Here is a 22,113-nt window from a genome sequence, read left to right on the forward strand (position 1 = left end):
AACTATTCCCTTGAATAAGCGCTTTGAAGGAGATTGTTTGTAAGAAAATTATTCATCGTACTTTTTGATCAGAGGAAAACTGAAAAAACTATTTTCATTCATTATTTATGTTCAAAGCATTAACTTTGGGGTCAAAAAATTTAATTAATGTTGGTAAATATAAGTATATAACCCAAGTGCTGACTTTTTATGTCTATCGGTTTCAAAACGTATTCGTCTCTTCATCAGGACACTTTCTACACCAGCATGCAAATAATAAAAAAGGACTTAAATTAAACAACATGTAAGTGTTTCACATTAAAAAAGCTGCAAAAAATATTATTCCCGTAGTAAATAATCAAATAACTTTTCAATATAGCCCACTTTTTGATTAAAACATTAACGAATCGTGTAACGTTCAACCTCTTAGCCGATACCCTTCTGAACACCCACCCCAACACATTCTGCAACAAATTGATAAATATAAATAACCTAATTATACTGTTGGCCTCGTGGTGCAGTGGTCAGCGCGTTTGCCTGCCACGCAAGAAGTCTCAGGTTCGATTCCCAACATGATTGATGTAAAATATTTATTTAAAAAGAGTGATTTCACACTAGAATACTTCATAGTCCCTGTACTGGTACCTGAAGCGCATGACTGATCATCTTACATTCATGCGACAAAAATAATCAAGATACACTGCGATTGGTGTACCAATGCAGTGCCCTATGCACCATTGGGTGCGGAAAGGGAATGATGGTGATGAATTATAGTGCATGTTCGGACATGGTGGTGTTTTCAACCCATGTATGTAGTTTATGTATTTTTTCGTAAATACTAATTTCAACCAACCATGCGCTCAGTAGCTGCAAGACTTGTTGTAATCTAACTTATATTTTTATAAATTTGTTTTTTATTTCGTTTTTTAAAATATCTCTAAATCTCTAAACTTCATTGTCAAATAAAAAAAATAAAAAAATAAAATAAATAGGGGCTAGATTTCTTACTGTCCATGTGCTCTGTGGCTGCAAGACGTGCTGGGATATTTATTTACTGTACAGCGTCCTTGAGGCGACTTTCACAAAAATGGCGCTATATAACTTATCCAAACATGTATATATAATGTATACTACAGTGACGGTGAAGCTGAAAGTGTATTTTAGTATTTGCATGTTGGTGAAGTGAGTGTCCTGACGAAGAGACGGGTACGTCTCGAAACCGGTAGACATAAAAAGTCAGCAAACACTATTTAATAACATTAATTGATTTTCATTCATGTTACATGTAAATAAATGCTACTAGAGGTTCGAACAGACAGTTCGATGCTGTCAAGCAAAGCGGTACGTCTGATCGCAATGATAGTCTGTTAGAGAATGTGGTGGAATGTAGATGACATTTTATGTCATCTACAATGCGCTTGTAACGTGTATATTTATGGTACTCTATTGGCTATCGGAGAAACCGAGTGAACAGACCATTTGCATTTATGTTATGTCCATTTGAATATTTTCCTATACCACCGAGGGTCCGGCCGGCCCCTGGCCAGGTCAGCAGAGCAGGTCCTCGAGCGCGTCGAGCTCGGCGGGCGCGAGTGGCGCGGCGAGCGCGGCCAGGTGCGCCGGGGGCAGGGGGCGCGCGGGGCGCGCGGGCGCGTGCGTGGCGGCGGGCGCGCGCAGCGCCTGGCGCGCCGCCGAGCGCAGCAGCGCGCCCCACGCGGGCGGCGCCGGCCGCGGCAGCGCCCCCGCGCGCTCCATCAGCGCCACCAGCAGCGACAGCCCCAGCTGGAAGGAGACGCACCTTAAGACACGGCCTTTTGAACAAAGTTTGTCGGTGAAAATTTAACCTTCGCTTTATGTTCACCATCTTGCCTATATCTTTTTGTATCAATTTTTCTCTTAAGATACGCTGCAATCGGCGTAAAAATGCAGTGCCCTACACATCATTTAGTACAGAAAGGGAATGATGATGAAAAAAATAGTAAAAGCATTGAAGATAGTCAAAAAAAAAAACAATGCATTGAAGGCAGGTAGGTAAAAAAAAAGGCATTGAAGGCAGGTAGGTAAAAAAAAGGCATTGAAAGTAGGCTTAAAAACGGCAATAAAGGCAGGTAAAAAAGCAATGAAGGTAGGCAAAAAGGGCAATGAAGGGAGGTAATAAAAAAAATAGTGGATTGTAAAGTTTGTGGTTTTTTGGAGTGAGTCAGAGACAGAGGCTAGAACTTGGTTCATTTTTGAGAATTGTTTTTTTTATTTTTATTTATTTTGTTTATTCAGAAAAACAACAGCAATACAAAAAAATATATACAACATTATAAAAAAAAACATAAAATAAAGCCAAATAAGTTTTCCAGATAAATACAATCATAAAAATCCAGTTCAGTTAGATAATAATATATGTAGAAGTGCATGTGTGTGAGGGTGGGTTTATGAACTTTTTCTTTCTGTAGTCCAATAGCATACCTGCGTGGTGAGGAGAAAGTGCATGAGCCCCCTCTGCATGGCGGGCGTGCCGGCGCGGGGGGCGGAGCTCTCCTCGGTGAGGACAGTGCACAGGTCCGACACGGGGGCCCATCCCTCCGTACCATTCAGGTAACTGCAAAAAAATGTAATAAAGTATGCGTCGCGGGTCGGATTCGAGACGTACGGTTCAGGGTGCGGTGCGGTACCTGGAGAAGTGGTCCAGCAGGGGGGCAAGGCAGGGGGCGTCCCTGCGGCAGGCCAGGGGCAGGCAGCGCAGCAGGCGCGGCCACAGGCGCCCGAGGGCCGTGCGCCAGCGCTCCACGGGGGTGGTGCACGCCAGTATCCTCGACACCAGCAACTGCGCAACGCAAACAAATACTGAATCGAAGAATGGTTACCTATAATGACAGTTTTGGTGACATCGACATATTACACTGTAAATTCTCGATTATGAACGCTATTGTCATCTGTATTTATCGAGACGGTATACTTAACTTCTATACTATCTCTATCTACCGCGGTATGTTCTACCTACTTGTCATATCCACATCATATGATCGAAACTAGCCAATGGAACGACCGCTAACAATTAGTTCGCGTTCCTTACGTCATTAGCATTTCAAATACTACTCATTTATATTTTAAATATAAGATAGAAAGTGCCCACTTCAAAGCGATTATAAACTCCAATTAATCCCAATTAAAGCAAAAAATGCTCGCTTGAACATGAGTTTTGTATGACTTTTGGAAATCACCTAGACGGTACACTTTACGATCGTCTGTATGTATCCACCGATCGACGCCTCGATACATACACTCGGAAAGATAGTAAAAACAGATGGAAAAATATAATAACTAAATTATTTTTTTAGAGTAGTAACTTTCTAACGCCTAGATACTCTGATTTGTTAATAGGACGGAACCTAGCGACATTATTTTCACATCTAGGCGTTCGTTTTATTAAAGTGACAGTTATGTCGGAATTTAATTCGACTTCAAAACTTAGTTATTTCTCTCATATTTTTAATAAGCATTTAAGAAAAAAAATTCCAACCTCAAAACGATTAAAAATTTTAATAAATCATAATTGAAAGAAAAATTGCTCCGTGGAACAAAATTTTTGACACTTTTAATGCGTAGATAAACGTATCGAGGTTCTAGACCCGTCGGTATAAAACGATGTACTTCCATCAAAACTTGATGGTGGGGGTATCGGTACTATACCTTTGTAGTCGGTCGGGAGACTTTCATCTTCAACTATGACGTCATACTGAACCTATGTCATTTTAGAGTGTAAATATGTGTACCGTGACGTACGCTTCCCCTTGTTTCATATCGATGTACCTACCCAAAACTTGAAGGTGGGGGATCGTCAGTCGCGTGCACAGAGTTTTTAACTAGGGCAGGCAGTATAATGTAACATTTAATTATTTTTTTTGTATCAATTTTAATTTAGGAGTGCATCTTCCTTTGCTAATAATCAGTTTTTTATCCATAAACGATAGCCGAGAAAACGCGTTGTTTCTTAAAACGATTAAACACACATTTCCGTCACTATCACAAGTTTTACAAAACTCCATTTCAATTTTTTCATCAACAAAACAAATATGGACTTTATTCTCGAATGTAAAAGAAGAAATCCGTTTGAGGTTATTTATCTGACATTGTTTTGAATCGTCTTTTATTAAATAATAATTGAAAAAATCGCTAGATGTCAGTAACGTGTTCGTTTTTTAGTTCAAATAAGCACTGCCTATGAACCAACTCATGCACGCGTAAATACAACTGAAAAATAACCCACACGTATACAAGAACCAATGCGTGAAGAAAATAGGCGTTTTTAGTTCGTGCCTCTGCCGTTAGCGGCGTGCCGATCGGAACGATACACGACATGGCGCATTTTTCAAATTTTACAAATAGTAACTTGCTTTTTAGTTATTGTTTTAATAAAATTCTAGTAGGGTAGGCACTGCTTATGTGCCTATATGGAACGCACGCCACTGGGGATCGTAGTATATCTTTTTAATCGCTAGAGGAAATTTATCTTCAACTATACCACCAAAGTGAAGGTATGACGTCTTTATCTTCCCATCATAATCGAGGCACTGGTACGGGCACCTTGGAAAATAGTTTTAGTAGTTAGGAACACGAATCTCTTCGCAACAATAAAGGTTTCAGCTCTAAAATCAACAGATGGAAGAATTGAAGAAATATGGATGTTTGAACACAGGCAAAATGGTGAATCGACTCACAGTGCGTAAAAGTGGCCACTTACACCAGCCTAAAGTAAATGCCTAGACTTCCGTATTCCCTTCTCGAAAATGTTTTCCCTCTCTTCATTCCTTACCTTTCCCTTGCGGACGGTGAGGAAGGACGCGAGGCGGTCCTCGTGCAGCAGCTTGGCCAGCAGCACGGCCAGCAGCTCCGCCCGGTTGGGGGCGGGGGCGGGCGGGGGCGCCGGAGTCCCCTCCCCCGCGCCCTCCGGCTTCTCCTCGCCCTGCAGCAGGCGCTGCTTCTCCTCCCGCTCCTGCTCGCGAGAAAATAAAATTGTAGGGGTCTTTTCCAAACTCAGTTACTACGAGGAAGATGGGGCTGACTCAATTTGCTCGTTATTGAAATTATAATAAACGCTTAGAAACATAGGCACTATTTTCTGAATTTAAAATGCAGATACAGTAAAAGCCGACAGAACCGAAGGGCATGTATGACAAGATATATTAATGTGGAAGAAGCTAGGAATGTATGCCAGGATAGATGTGTGTGGCGGTCCATTCTCTCTGCCTACCCCTACGGGAAATGGCATGATGGTAGTAGAATTAGTAGAGTAGTAAAACCCCCTTTTTGCGTTTTTCAAAGAAGCAGTAAAAAAAAGTGTTGAATGTTCTTCATCTCTGTTGTAATATGTTAATATAAACAGCTCCCCAGGGAGTTGAATCCAGTCCTTGTCTACAAAAATTTGGACAAACTCAAAATATTGTTAATAACATTATTATTTTTTTAATAATATTATTTATGTATTTTATTTGTATTTTTAATCTTGAAACAGGGCGCACACAAACATGTTCTAATGTGAGCTCGAATAATAACTAAAACAACAAAACAAAACAAACCATCACGCCGTTTCTCCGTAAGGGTAGGCAGAGAGGATAGAACGCCACAACACTCTATCTTTGCATACAGATCTCGCTTCCTCTACATTCATACATCTTCTCATTTACGCGCGCCGATTATTCCTACTTTTGACATGTCCATCTTTAAATATTTGTTGGATTTTGTCATGCCACGTCTTTCTCGGCCTTTCTCTGTTTCTGCATCCATTAACATTCGCATTGTAAATATTCTTAGCCGTTCTCTCGCTGTCCATTCGTTCTACATGTCCAAACCAGCGCAGAGCTCCTTTCTTGATTTTGTCGATAATGCTTGTCTCAGCCTTACATAATGTACGGATCTCAACATTTGTGCGTCTATCGTACATAGTTTTACCGCACATTCGCCTGAGAGATCGCATTTCGACAGCATTCAGCCTACTTTCATCGCTGTTTTTCCAAGTCCATACTTCGCTCCCTTACATCAGGGATCGGACCAGGACTCCGTTGTGAACTGCCAATTTTGCCTCTTGTGACAAGCATTTATTTGCCAAGGATATTCGAATAATAACAATGTACATATATTTCCTTATTAAGCAATTTAACTCATATTTCTTAACCTACCATGCGAATTCCACTGCGGATTGTCCGAAAAATACGGTAATTCATGATAAGCGTTTATATTATGAACTAGCCAGGGGTACGGGATCCACCTACCTTCAGCACCAGGGCGTTGGCGATGGCCAGCGGCTCCGACAGGTCCTCCACCAGCAGCAGGTGGCGGTACAGGGCCTCGATGGCCAGCAGGGTCTGGCGGCCCTGGCGGGGGGACCCCCGGCGGCGGGGCCCCCCGAGGACTCGGAGACCACCTCCATGTCCATGATCTTCCGCGGCGCCGTCACCGAGCCACACTGGAGACACGATTCACCATTACTGATATGTCAATGATGTTTTGAGTAAAAGGTAGCGAAAAACATTAAGCTGTTATTTGCCAAAACAGCTAGGAAAAAAAAAAAAAAAAAAACAGTTAAACAGTAATATTTATTTTCGGAAAAAGCTGTAACAGTCTCATGAGAAAATTAAACTGTTACTGTGAAGAAAACTTAACGAATGTGTCAAATAAAACAGTTTAAAAAAAAAAACATTTTTAAAGTGCCCACAGTGAAATTTATTTTATTTATTTAATTTTACAATACGCCCAAGGGGCATTTACAAAAAATATACAGTTAAGTACAAACATAGTGCGTAAAAATTTAAAAGATAAACAATGCTTTTTTGTATACATTTAGAAACAATAAGAAGCATACTGCCATGCAAAATTAAAAGTGAAACTTTACATAGTAAAAAGAAAAAAATAATTTTATATGGATATAATAAAAGTAATTGAATTAAAAAGCAAATTGTAAATAACTTGTAAAGAATTCAAACAAAAAAATAAATACATTTTCCATATACTTACAAGTATAAAAAAAATGGTATCAACAAATTATTGTTAAAAACAAATAATGAAAATTAGTTAACAGTAAGTATATAATTGAAATAATGTTAAATTGTTTCTTAATTAACTTTTTTGAAATCTGTTCCAGCAGTTGCTTGTACCAGATTTTTGGCCCACGCTGCTATTTATTCATTATATATACGGCCTAAGGCAATTACAACAGTTACATGAAGAAACATAAATGCAAGAAACTGAACAAAAATAACATAAAACTATTTAGCAAAGACAAACAAGGGCCAAAACAATAATTGTATACAATATATTCATAAAAACGAGCTAAACCATGCCAATCCAACTTCATCCCACACTGTTTAGTCGCGAAGAGATCTACGAAAAGCCGGAAGATCTATCCCAAAGAATTCCAAGTCGTGTGATGAATTGACTAATCTACACATTCTGGACATTGGGGCATAAAAACCAAAGTTGCTCTTAGAAGATTTTATAAATAGCAGATTTTAACTTCTGGTGACACGGTTGGGAACATGAAAAGAAATTGATTGCAACAGAGATGGGACATCACTTACAGCATTAAATATTTTGAAAATGCATATAAGGTCCATCTCAGTTCTACGTCTCTCTCCAATGAAGACAGATTAAGAGATTGCTGTTTCAAAATAGGAATTATTACCCCTTTGTAATCCGAGCAACCATGCCACTTTTCTTAGAAAACGGTGTTGGACAGACTATAAACAGTTATTTAACAGTTCCACAAAACAGTTAAAATTGAAACAGTAACTTCATTAAAATAACCGAAACGCCTATCTTTATTTTGAGTATGTCCAAATCATTGTAGACAGGCTAGATTTCACTCCCCATGGAGCGATTAAGATTTAACTTAAAAATAGCCAGGTCGATGTGACGTGGCTAGTGTCGCAGACTCATGAATCGGGGGTCCGAGGTTCACACCCCGCTCTACCACAACTTGGTTTCCATTTTCTAATAGTGAGTTATTTACAACTCGTTGAAAATGACCCCCAAAATTGAAATATTTGGGTACATCATAAGGACACAATTAAAAGCGTCTCCATCTCTGTTGTAATATGTTAATTTTTATAGCTCCCTAAGGGGTGAAAGTCTTTATCTTAAAACATTTGGACAAACTCAAAATATTGTCAAACTGGTCCAAGGAGAATAAAAATTAAAAATGTTTTCTGGCGTTGCCTAGTAGGTGAAATAATTCAGCCAAATGAGTCTCACTCACATCGATAAAGGCTCAGCTCTTTTACTTCACAAAAGTCAACGGACAGAAGGGATGAGGAAATATGGATGTTTAAACATAGGCAGAATGGTGAATGTTGCACGCGCCAATGACCGGTCATAAGCCCAGTAAATGAACGCCCAGACATCGATGAAACGGAACCTCGAAATGGGTTCGAGTAACGCTACTGTACCTGCAGTTTCCCTAGAGAGTTTTCAAACTGCGTGGGCACGTAGTGACGCGGGCCCTCGGAACTCGCGCACGCGTTGTCTGCCCCACTGCGCGGAGTGTTGCGTCTCTCCCGCTTGCCTTCCCCGGAATTCGCTGGAACAAAACAAAATTTTCAAATCTTGTACGGGAATGCGAAAATTGGGAACATGAAGTATGAAGTCAGAAAAAGCCAGCTAAACACATTCTAAAATGACAGAGATCCTAATAACTATCCATTCAATAGGTGCGTACATTTTCATGGTCACTGTTATCAATATGTATCTTTTTTTTGGGGTTTTCCCGTGTCAAGATTCAGATTTGTTCCGAAGTTTCAGCTACCATTGCAGGAGCCATCTTCAGAGTAAACGGTGTGTGATTTACACACATGTGACATGACACACGAGAATCCACTCATTTTATTTATTCAAGAATTAACTCATTTTCTGATTTGAGAATCCACTCATTTTCTGATTCGAGAACTGACTCATTTTCTGATCCCAGAATCCATTCATTACCGATTTGAGAATGCACTCATTTTCTGATTTGAGAATCCCTCAAGATTTTCTTATTTAAGTATTTAATCATTTTCTGATTTGAGAATCCACTAATTTTCTGATCCCAGAATCTTTTTATTACCGATTTGAGAATCCACTCATTTTCTGATTAGAGAACTGACTCATTTTCTGATTTGAGAACTGACTCATTTTCTGATCCCAGAATCCATTCATTTTCTGATTTGAGAATCCACTCAATATCTGATTCAACTGATGAGTGTTATGTGACAAAAACAAAAAGCAGAAATATCTATGGTTTAAGTTTTGAACACCAGTACAATTGTTGTTAAAATAACACCTTCATCAGCTCTCAAAATCGGCTTCCTGCTCCTTTTTGATTGTGTAGTCAGCTTTACGTGTGAAAAGGCTGTACATAAAATCGTCATTTTTCAGTACATTTAAAAAAAAATGCGACATAACGCCCCCATCCCACTCGTGTCTCCAATTCAAGAATCCATTAAGATTTTCTGATTCAAGTATTCAATTGTTTTGAGAATCAACACATTTTATAATTCGAGAATCGACTTATTTTCTGATTCGAGAACCAACTCATTTTTGGATTCAGAATCAGCATGCCTTCAGCGCAACATGTTTTTGAGCGCAATGCCTATTGTGACGCCCATAGACATATTTTTTCATTTTTAAATCCTTGTAATATGTCCATTGCTGCTAGTAAAAAATAATATAATGAATTACCGTTGTATCTTTCATATATGTTGTTGAGGTTCTGTTGGCTAAAGGGGTGGTTCTGCTGGTTGGCCTTGTGGGCTTCCTTCATCTCTTGCTGCTTCTCTTTCTTGGCTTGTCTATCCAGGAACACCTGCAAGGCATGTCGATTCATTGAAATTTACATCCCCAAGAAAGATTGCATGAATTCATTTATTAAACACCGAGTTGGACCCAGCAGCAAAAGCACAAAGGTCATTGATAAGAAGCATCCGCCTTACAGATATCATAGTGATATTAATTAAAGGAATAAGCAGTGCTTGATATCAAACAGCAACATTTTACCAAAGGTAGTGGTGGTCTCTCACACTAACAGAGATACACGCCCGTTAATTTCTTTTCACTATGAGACTCGCAGTTCTCAGACATGATGATGATGAGTGAATGAGTAAGAAAACTGTAGGGAAGTGGAGGAAAAGGGGAAATTAAAAAGTATGTATTATCAAAATGTAAGGGTTTTGCATACCGTGCAGTAGTGATCATTCATGTGGGCATTGCCCTATGCACCACTGGATGCAGATAGGGACATGATGATAATGATGTGTGCATGAATAAGAAAACAGTAGGGGAGTGGAGGAAACGGGTAAATGAAAAAAGTATATTATCAAAACGTAAGGGGTTTGCATACCGTGTAGTAGTAATCGTCCATGTAGGGTGTCCCGGTATTAAGCTGCATCAACTGGATGTTGAGTAGCCATTGTTTCTCCCTCTGCGACATTAGCCCGCCGTATTGGTCCCCGTCGCCTCTCCTCTGCGCCGACTGTACACACAAACAGTGTTGTAAAGCACAAACAAAATCGCCCACTGGGCACGCGCTCACCCGCCCCGCGAGCCTTTTAAAATCTAAAACTGAAATGTGGTCCCGTGGCTGCATCGCAAACTCACGGCTCAGAGGTCCGAGATTCATAACATGATTACAACTTGTTCAAAATGGCCCTCAAAATTTAAATATTTCATTAATCATAAGAAAATATTTTTGTTTAAACCAACTGGTGCAAGAAGAATATAAATAGAAAAATATTTTCAGGCGCCACTAGTATGTAGGCAAAATAATTCGGTCTAATGAATCTCACCCACATCAATAAAGGTTTCAGCACTAACTTTACAAAAATCAACAGATGGAAGAATTCAAGAAATATGGATGTTTAAAGATAGGCAAAGGGCAGATAAACATTATACATATAAGTACAAGTGTAATTATTACAATGGAATTTCATCAAGAATTTAGTGACCGACCGAAGTTTCGGTTTTGGTCAGGTTCGGCTAATAAAACAAGTTTCGGCTAATAAAACAAGTTTCGTCTAGTAAAACAAGGTTCGGCTAATAAAACAAGTTTCAACTAATAAAACAAGTTTCGGCTAATAAAACAAGTTTCGGCTAATAAAACAAGTTTCGGCTATAGCACAAGTTTTGGCTAATAAAACCATTTTCGGTCGCGGTTTCGGTTCCGGCCAAAAATTAGCCGAAACTTCGGCTCAGCCGAAACCAGCAGTCGGAATGTGTTCTTGTATTGCCATTGTATAACAAAAAAGGCTCGGCTGGAAATCTTGTTTCGGTCGGTCACTACAAGAATTGTAAATAAATTATATAAACCAAAGAAAATTATGAATGTTACGCAGTGTGTAGTGGCCACAAAAAAAAAAAAAAAAGCCCAGTAACTGCCCAGATTTCCATATTTCCTCTTCTAAAATGTTCTCCGTTTTTCAAGGGCCACGCTTTGCTGTTTCATAAAGCCTTGGATTTGCCGAGTGCGAGTTTGAACCCGGGACCTCGAGACGGCGACATTACCACGGAACCGCGACCCAGTTTTAAAAATAAGTTTTACCTACCTGATTGTTCCCCATAAACTCGTCCAAGGTCTTCGTCCGTCTGAACTTTTGAAGGCTTAAAAGCGGATGCGTTTCTTGTATAATTTGCATAACTTCTTCCTGGGAGAACACCCTTTCGGTACCGTTCACCTTTTTCGGTTGGTTATTGGCTTGAACATTGTTGTGATGCTTGAACCCAGCGGGCTGCGATTGGTTACTCCGCAAGTTCATCTGGTTTTGCAGCATGATGGCGGGATGCTGTTGGGAAGGCGCCATGTTATTCGGCAGCTTGTTCATCATCGGTTGGTTCATGTTCTCCATCTGCTGATTCATGTTCCCCATCGGTTGGTTCATATTACCCATCGGCTGATTCATGCCCCCCATCGGTTGGTTCATGTTCCCCATTTGGTGGTTCATATTCGCCATCGGTTGGTTCATGTTCCCCATTTGGTGGTTCATATTCACCATCGGTTGGTTCATGTTACCCATCGGTTGGTTCATATTCCCCATAGGCGGGTTCATATTCGTCATCGGTTGATTCATGTTCCCCATTTGGTGGTTCATGTTCCCCATTTGATGGTTCATGTTCATGTGGTGGATGTTGTTTTGCTGCTGCTGCTGCTCTATGGCTTGCAGGTTTGTCATGGTGTGCGGAGGTCTTTGTAGCAATCCCGGAGGCATTTTGTTAGGCGGCAATTGCTGGAACATTCCAAAATATATCATTAGCATTTAATAAAAATATATCACAATAGAGATAATATCGTAGTCTTATAATATTTGAATACAACAAAAGGGCCGTTTACATATGACCAGTACAATTTATTATAATAAAATAAATATAACGGTATATTCGTGCCAGAGTGTTTCAATACTTTCTCGGGTGTCCCGCAAGGCTCTAATCTGGGTCCATTGTTGTTTTCTATTTTCATTAATAATATTAATGTTTATTTTGTAGAACGCCATATTTAAACTTATAATATAACTTTAACATATTACAACAGAGATGAAGAACATTTTAAAGAAGGCAATAAAGAAATCTAGGCATCTACAGGGCTTATGACCTGTCATTGGCTGGTTTAAGTTGCCACTTTACACACTGTGTAACATTCACCATTCTGCCTATATTTGAACATCTATATTACTTCAATTCTTTCATCTGTTGATGTTTGTGAAGTTAAAGGATCTGGGCGTTAGATTTGCGAGCACCCTGACATTTCACGATGGCATAGGGCATCAGTGTTAAATCATTGAAGATGTTAATGTCAACTAATTATTTAAAAAATAGCACTCTTTGAAGAATACAGATTACCTATAATGACAGTTTTATTGACATTGACATATCACATTGTAAATACCATATTTTTATCAGATCTGTTAAAGACAATTTTAATTTATCTCCTGCTTGACTTTTAACTTTTAATTTTATCTTTCAATTTTGACTTTTTAATTTTAATTCTTAATTTTATCTTTTAATTTTAACTTGGTAATTTTAATTTTAATTCTTAATTTTAACTTTTAATTTAAACTTTTAACTTTAATTTAAACTTTTAATTTTAATTTAAACTTTTAACTTGAATTTAAATTTAAACTTATAATTTTATTTTAACTTTTTATTTAAACCTTTAACTTTAATCTAAATTTAAACTTTTAATTTTAACTTTTACTTTTGATTTTAACTTTTGATTTCAACTCTTAATTTATACTTATTTATATGTACATATACTACCTGCATCTAATAAATTATTGTTGGTTGTGAATTTTTACAAAGAAATTTAAATGTTCATGGAAGCAGATAGAGAGGGAGCTATACAATGTCTTCTCCCTTTTATGTACTTTTTATTTAATTAAATTATTATCCCCTCTCCTCCTGCATTCATAATTAGTGGGAAATCTGTAATTGGTCTTACTTTTCTAAATTGTTCTTTTGTACGTTGTTAATAAAGACTGTATGATTTCCTTAATAAATAAATAAATGTTATGATTCTTTCTGCATTATGCCAGGGTTTTCGAAAATGCCCGCGCACTGAGAACTCTTCACAACTCCTCGGTGCGAAGTAGACTCGAGAGTGGCTCGATGATTTGGGGGCCACATGAACTGAAGTGCTCTCTTATGATACTTTACCTACAACATAATTTCTTATCCCGCAAAATCAACAACTCTATCAAATAATTCCACCAAATAAATCGCCACCCCAAAGTGGCCGCTTCGAAACAAATGAATATGTGTATATGAGTGTCCTTACATTGAAATTCCCAAAGGGGTGCATCGGGGGCGGGGGCCCCGCCAGGAAGGGGGGCCGGTGGCCCATCATGGGGGGAGGCATCATGTTTGTAGGAAATCGGTTCTGCAACAATACAAAAAAACAACCCTTTTTAATCATTGAAATTCATCATCCATTACATCCCCGTACAGCAGTGAACTGGTTTTATTAACAATGTTTGAGTATGTCCAAATGCTTGCAGACTGGCTGGACTTCCTCCCTAGGGAGTTATTCATATTTAAATTTATTTCAACAGAGAGAAAAAACATTTTTGAGTATCTCACCAGCTCATTTACTTCACTAAAGTCAACAGATGGAAGAGTTGAGGAAATGTGGATGTTCAAACATGAGCAGAATGGTGAATGTTACACAGTGAGTAAAGTGGCCACTTAAACCAGCCAATGACAGGTCATGAGATCTGTAAATCCCTAGACTTCCATATTCCCTTTTCAAAAATGTTTTCCCTCTCTGTTGAAATAAATTTAAATATGAATAACTCCCTAGGGAGGAAATCCAGCCAGTCTGCAAGCATTTGGACATACTCAACATTGTTGAATTAACTACCCGGTAAAAGAAGAAGTATAAAAATTGGAAAATTGTTTTCAGGCGTTGCCTAGTAGGTGATTTGGTTCAGCTCTTTTACTTCACAAAAGTCAACAGATGGAAGAGTTGAGGAAATGTGGATGTTCAAACATGGGCAGAATGGTGAATGTTACGAAGTGTGTAAAGTGGCCACTTAAACCAGCCGACGACAGGTCATAAGCCCTGTAAATGCCTAGACTTCCATATCCCTTCTCAAAAATGTTTTCCCTCTCTGTTGAAATAAATTTAAATATGGTTTTATTAACCCCGTCCTCCCGGCGATGTGTAGCCAGTACGCATTGAATCTAATCGAAAACATTTCAGCAATCTCTATAGCTGTGTAGAATATGACCGGACGTTCCTAATAATTCCGTCACGAGTAATGAAATAAATATACCTGAAAAAAGGGCATCAACATGGGCATGTTGGCGTGCTGCTGCTGCTGCATCGGCGGGTGCTGCATCATGGGCGGCTGCTGGCCGGGCGGCGGGCCGTGCTGGCCGGGCGGCGGGCCGTGCTGGCCGGGCGGCGGCTTGTGCTGCCCGGGCGGCGGCTTGTGCTGCCCGGGCGGCGGCTTGTGCTGGCCGGGCGACAGCTTCTGCTGCGCGTGCTGCAGCTTCTGCAGCTGCGGCGGCACCAGCATGCTCTGCTGCTGCCTCATCATGTTCCTCTCCAGCTCCTCCACGGACAGGGCGTTCTTCATCCATGCCGGCGTGGGAGGGGCCTGTGAAGAAAGATTGTTTATGAATACGGTACCTCGATTGCACATCTCGGTCCTTGTATGCAGGAAGACAAGATGGTCGGTCTCACGCTTCTGATTCAGTCCAGGGGGTCGTCAGTCCAACGTCGTTAATAATTAGGTTTATTTTAGTTTTTTTAGTTTTAAAGCTGATTTTATATATTAATGTTGATTTATGTGTCAAGCATTGTATTAAAAAAAATAATTAACACGCCAGATACGAATGATTTTTGGTGTGTCAATATAAATAACTCCTTTGAAGTTACTACAAAGTTATGTCGTCACTTTTTCTGACAAATGTAATTCTAATCAAGCTATATTTTAAGAACTATAAGTACCCTAATATAAATAGAAAATAACATGTTCAAACACAATGACGTTATACAAGAGTTAAATAATCTGCATTTGATTTTGACCGCGTATAGACTCGAGTTCCAGACAACACGCAGTGTGTTAAAAGTTGCTCCGGCAATTCCTACAATTATTATTGATTCCTACAATTATTATTGCGCCCTTGAGGTGATTTTCACAAAAATGGCGCTATATAAATTATCCAAACATTATTATTATTATCACCCTCGCACAGAAACAGTAATAAATACCTGCGCTAGGTTGGGTAGAGCCGAGGGCTGCGTGGGACAGGGGCTGGTCGCCTCCGAGGAATACTCGTCATACTCCTCCAGCACCAGGTGAGACAGGAAGGCTTCTAAACAGAGTAAGGGGCCATTTTACAATCATTAAAATAACATAACACTGTGAAATTTTGTAAAAAGATCATTCAATAACAAATAACAGATGATTTAAAAAAGCCTTTCCATTTCCTGAGCAATAGGGTTGTTGATTGTCGGAATAAGCTGCCACAAGAACTGATCTCAATGTGTAGTCTCAATGGGCTCAAAAATGGACTAGATTTGTTTGGGAAAAGTTAAAATGCGCCAACAACAAAATTTTGTTTAAATAGATTTAAGCATATCAGTTTTAAGCTGCTCGCTTAAAATGAATATAATAATATTATTCAAAATGCTTTGAGCATGTTCAAACGTTTGAAGACAGGCTGGATTCTACTCCCAGGGAGTTATAAAGATCTAAATTTTTTATTGCAACAGCCAAAGAAAACATTTTTGAGGAGGGAAAAGGATTTTACATTTTGGATTTTAGTTCTCACCACTCGGGCTATTGAGGTTGACTCGTGGTCGGCGCAGTTGTGCCCCTACCTTCCGACTTTGCCTGTGACTGTTTGGGAGGGCGGCTTCTCACTTACGCCGGGAAACCGGACTGCGGCAGACGCGGGTGATGAACCAGCACACATGGTGGTAACGCTTGTTGCTTTTGAAATGTTCTTTTACAATAATAACGTACTAACAGAACTGAACTAGGCTGAAAATAGACCAACACTTAACCCATCTAAAACGGAACGACTATGGATGGCTTCAGCCAGACGGCACTACCCGATGTAAGGAGTACCGCTTTACCCACCGTTAAACTACTGGAAGTCTTCTATCATTCTGACCTCTCTCTTGACGCTCAAATTAGTAGAACGATAAGTTCATGCTTCTACCAGCTGAGACAGATTAAATGCATACGCAAAAATTTGCCGGTTGATGCCGCCCGTCAATTATTAAATACGTTTGTAGTGTCAAGAGTCGATTATTGTAATGGTATCTACGCAGGTCTACCAATGAACAAAATGACTCGCCTACAGTCTGTATTGAATGCTGCAGCGAGACTTATTTACGGAATCTCTAAGTTCAGTCATATCACTCCACTGCGGGAATTACACTGGCTACGTTTTCCACAGAGGGTGGAATACAGACTCTGTTGGCTTATGTTTAAGTCACTGCACAACTCTGCTCCGGAATATCTAAGGGAACTATGCACTCCAGATGAACTAGCTGACAGGCGTCTCACGGTTAGATCAGCTACGTCTACGCCGAGAGGAAAAGTTATTATACCTCTACGCAAACGCGCATTTGCGATCGCAGGCCCTATGGCATGGAATGCTCTCCCAGCAGAGATGCGAGGCTGTGAAAGTGAAGTGATGTTTCGGAAAAAACTTAAAACCCACTTGTTCTCTAAATCATTTGAATAAATCCGTAGCATGTGACAACAAAATAAATTGTTTTAATTAAATTACAAATTTAAAAGCTTCAATTAAATGTATTTATCTATAGAATACCGGTGTAAAGCGGCCTTGCGGTATTATATTACGAAAATGGCGCTATATAAGTTATCCATAATAATAATAATGCAGGTGAAATACATACCCAAATCCGATTGATGTTTGTCACTTTCAGTGAGCATAGACAATTCTTCATGCTGCTGTTCCCAGTCTCCTTCTTCGCCTGAAAAATAAAAGTGTTATCATTATTTTCAAAACAGCATTTCCAGTTTGTCCTAATTTTTGTAGAGGACTGGATTTCACCAATCCACTTACTAGGCAACGCCTGAAAACAATTCTCCAATTTGTATGCTTCTTCTTTTACCACTTAGTTGATTTGACAATGTTTTCAATTGATTTTATTTAATTTCAATTTTTTCAATTTTATTTATTTATTCATATGTATGTACATTACAAAATGGAATATCTTAATTCATACATATGGAAATAATTCAAATAATTAGGTAAAATTAGGTATATATTTTTAAAAAACACATTAGTATACATAATATCCAAAGAATAATATGCATTATTGACAGAATCAAGAAAGGGGTGCTGCGTTGGTTTGGACATGTAGAGCGAATGGACAGCGAAAGAACGGCTAAAAGGATCTACGATGCAAATGTTGATGGATGCAGAAAACGAGGAAGACCGAGAAAGACATGGCACGATCGAGTCCATCAAATACTTGAAGATGGACATGTCAAAAGTAGGAATAATCGGCGTGCGTGCATAAGATGTATGAATGTAGAGGAAGCGAGGTCTGTATGCCAAGATAGAGTGTTATGGCGTTCTATCCTCTCTGCCTACCCCTACGGGGAAACGGCGTGATGGTTTGTTGTTGTTGTTGTTGTAATATGTTAAAAAAGTAAGAGAATCTTGTAACGAAAAACTATCTCAGAGACGTGAAAAATGACAATGTTCAAAGTGATATTGTTCAACATAGAGATAGCCCTTCCAACAGGCACAACCATTGGCAGGTCGGTCCTGTATATTGGAATGTGAAACAGTCTATGCTGACGCTGCCTAAGGTAATTATCCGGAACATAAAAGCTAATGCTCCGCATAATTTCAGGGTTGTCAATAATACCGCGCAACAATCGAAAGAAGTGCGTTGTTAAATACACATTCCTTCTAGTCTTCAGACTGCTGTAACCGAGCATACCCTGGAGGAACTCGGTGGGATAAAGCCATGGATAATATCCGCACTCCCTCGTGTAGAGAAACCGAAGAAATTTCTTCTGAACCTTCTCCACCATAAGAGAGTACTTCAACTCACAAATGTCCAAATGTCAATATCATGTCCAAATGTTTGCAGACAGACTGCATTCCCTTCCTAGGGAGTCATTCAGATCTAGGTTCAGCCGGATGAATCTCACCCGCATGATAAAGGTTTCAGCTCTTTTACTTCACAAAAGTCGACAGATGGAAGAGTTGAGGAAATGTGGATGTTTAAACATGCAGTCTCGTTAGCAGCACTGTTTTTGACAACCTGTCAAAGTTTGACGGCCATCGGATGTTCAGTATTCTGTCAGCGTCTGTTTGAGTGAGACGGAAAATTGTTGTTTGGCGATTTTTACAATGGATAAAAAATTGGAATTAACTTCACTAAAATCAACAGTTGGAAGAATTGAAGGAGTATAGATGTTCAGACATAGGCAGAATTGAATGTTACGCAGAGTGTAAAGTGGCCACTTAAAGACAGGTCATAAGCCATGTAAATGCCTAGACTTCCATATTTTCTTCTCAAAAATGTTTCCCTCTCTGTTGCAACAAATTTAGATCTGAATAACTAACTAGGGAGGAAATCAGCCTGTCTGCAAACATTTGGACATACTCAAAACATTGTTGAAGAAAATATAGATACGTAAAGTCAGCAGAAAATAAAGAAATAACAAAGGAAAATCAAACAAGAAATTTTAACATAGGTACGCAGCTAATTAACAGTAAATAAAGAGTTTTAATTTAAAAAGTATTGAAATAACAGAGGCCATGTATATCCAAGTCAAATACACATTCCCTCTGGTCTCTTAAACTGTTGTAGCCGAGTGTACCCTGGAGAAACTCGGTCGGGTAGAGCCGAGGATAATACCCGCACTCCATCTCATACTCTATCACGTAGGATATCTCAGAAACTTCTTTTAGATTTTGTCTATCATAACAGCCTCCAAATCGTCGAGCCACTCTCGAGTCTACTTCGCACCGAGGAGTTGTAAAGAGTTCTCAGTACGCGGGTATTTTCGAAAACCCCGGCAGCACACAGAACAAATCCTAACATCTTCAATGCATTACCACTGATTGTCTCTATGTATTCATGAAATGTCAGGGTGCTCACAAATCTAACGCCCAGATCCTTAACATTCTATGTTCGTAGCAGATTCTGGTCAATCATTTTGTAGCGATAAAATAGAGTTCAAATAAAATTAAAATATTATCTGTAATTATAAACGTGTCATCTTTTGTTTAATATAACACGACGTTACAGCGCGGTCTTAGAGGGATTTTTTAGCACAGTCTTCGAGGAGTTGAAATGCGCACAATTTGAGGTTATGTACGCAACAAATAAACGTCGTATTTTGATGGGAATTTGATTATGTATTTACCTGATCCGCCAAAAGTCTCGTCATTGAGCGCATCGTACTCGTCTTCGGAGCCTTCCCTTCCTCCACCGTCGTCCCTTTCACTTACATTCTGCAAAAAGCGTAAAGAAATAATAGAACCAAACCTCTCGAGGAAAGCGTGAAAACACACGGTAGCCGCGAGCATTTTACTGATGTTCCAACGGCACGATCCGAACACAACGTTTATACAAGTAATGCGAAGGGAATCGGGTGAAAACTTGGGGTTTTACCACCCCGCAAGATAAAAACATTTCAACCGATTTTTCAAAAACAACGAACACCAAACACTGCTCAAAACTCCTCCATTTAAACGACAAAATAACTTTTTAAAGTGACGTAAATTCGTCGATCCGTTTGCAAACAAGTCAGTGTGGTCGCGCGTGCGGCGTCTGGAGCTTTTCGTGATTATTTATTGTCAAAATGGCATGGTCGTTATTTTCTAGCACGGCAGAATTCGCGGCCGTTGACACCTGAAATTGTACAAATGCGCCGAAAATTGTGCAAAATCCGACGGATTGAGCAAACTCACCGATAAAGACGTGTCGAAACCGAAAAAAGAATCTGCCATTTGATATTCTCTGAATTTCTAAATAAAATTGACATGACTCGTCATGCCAGGAGCCAGGACATATGTTACAATGGCGGACATCAGCTTAGTTCGAATTTTTACCGCTGCTGAACAATTTATCAATGGCTAATTTTTATTCAAATCTTGCCACACGAAATTGACCCTTTAGCTAAGAAATCGTAGGGAATTTCTAACTATTTTTGAATAAGCTATATTTTTAAGGGTTCACTGGAATGCTTACACTCTCAAAAAAACATTAGATTAAGTATCTACTCAGTTTGACAGATGAAAAGGGGTAAATTTCAAAATGAACAATGTCATCCCGGGTTCCAGGGTTTATTTACATATTTACCTATCAAAATTATAATACTGACGACATCAATTATTCAACAATAAACTTTGTACTTTATAAATTTTTTCACTCTTCAGGCTGGTTCAGACTACGAGACTTTGGAATGATTTATTATAATATGTGAAAAAACAACCTTTCAACCATGTTCAGGTCAAAGGCTTCAAACTGCAATTCTGGAAAAGGCATTTATTATTTCAAATTAATTAAATATGTCTTATGCACATTCCAGAAAAAGAATTTTAGTCAATAGACAGTTCAAATCCTTCTGCTATTGGTATGTTTTTTTGGGTGATACCGTATGTGTTGAATTTGTTCCGACGTTTCAGCTATCATTGCAGGAGCCATCTTCAGGGTAAACTGAGTGTTTGTTTAGTTACCAATTATTTGTACCGAGTCGCCGTCGGCAGTAGGCACATTTCTATTAATTTTTGTAGTATGTAGTGTTGGGAACCATGTTGAGTTTAATTTAAGCCCGTCGTCTTTGTTTATGTTATTTGGATGTCCGTGTATTTCAATTGCCTCTATTATTATTCGTAATTACTAGGTTTATGTCAAATATTCGGTTCGAAGGTGAAAAAATGTCCGGTGTCTATAAAGTGTTCCGTTATTGCAGATTTGTCAGGGTGCCCAAGTTTACACGCTCTTTTGTGTTCCTTTTATGTTTTTATTTGCTGTGCGACCTGTTTATCATATGTACCCTTTATCACGTCAGAACAAATCCAACACACACGGTATCATCCAAAAAAGATAACAGTAATATTGATAACAGTGACCTTGAAAACCTTCGCACATATTCTTCCGCTATTGGTTTAAAATACATTTAAAATAATGAAACAGCTTTTTCTTGTGTTTTCTAGAAACATCTTACATAATGTGTCTACCTTTCTTTAAACCTTGCGTAGTTCATATGAAGACAGGACAATATTATCATGTCTTAGCTACAGACCTATTGTCCTAGCGGGAAATTTGGAGGACAGGACAACGGACTAAGACGGACCACGTTGCAATGTATCTATTTTCGTTCATGTTTAAAAAAATCTGTAGCTTTACTGAACACATAAGAAAAATATTTTAATGTTTCTCCTCTGCATTAGTAAAATTTGGGATGGATTACCCTCGACGATTTTCTTTTTTTTCACCACAACAGGCCAGGAGGCCCAATTACAGCAAAGATCACCCAGGCTTGAGAAAATTCACATTTAATTGTCTTATTTCCAGAAATCAAACCCGGAACCTTCCGCGCATGGGTCGAGCATCTTGAACACCACACCACGGAGGCCGCTGTTATTATTAGTCAGTTATTATATTTATTG

At 39.0% G+C, this 22,113-nt stretch overlaps 1 protein-coding gene across 1 annotated transcript; it reads right to left on the reverse strand.

Annotated features, from left to right (window-relative positions):
* Positions 1-795: 795 nt before the first annotated feature.
* LOC148271543 (uncharacterized) lies at positions 796-20,540 on the reverse strand. Its single transcript, XM_088241265.1, is given in 16 exon segments — positions 796-1,761; positions 2,440-2,572; positions 2,646-2,797; positions 4,787-4,966; positions 6,243-6,356; positions 6,359-6,436; positions 8,415-8,545; positions 9,682-9,805; positions 10,340-10,471; positions 11,541-12,218; positions 13,763-13,864; positions 14,760-15,086; positions 15,704-15,807; positions 17,366-17,443; positions 19,863-19,950; positions 20,410-20,540. Coding segments are annotated over 16 exon segments (2,694 nt in total). The 5' UTR covers positions 20,449-20,540; the 3' UTR covers positions 796-1,527.
* Between the last annotated feature and the right edge of the window lie 1,573 nt (positions 20,541-22,113).

Source organism: Micrasema longulum, unplaced genomic scaffold, assembly GCF_059751315.1.
Source record: "Micrasema longulum isolate JH-2025_06_02 unplaced genomic scaffold, ASM5975131v1 h1tg002807l, whole genome shotgun sequence".
NCBI classification, from domain to species: Eukaryota; Metazoa; Arthropoda; class Insecta; order Trichoptera; family Brachycentridae; genus Micrasema; species Micrasema longulum.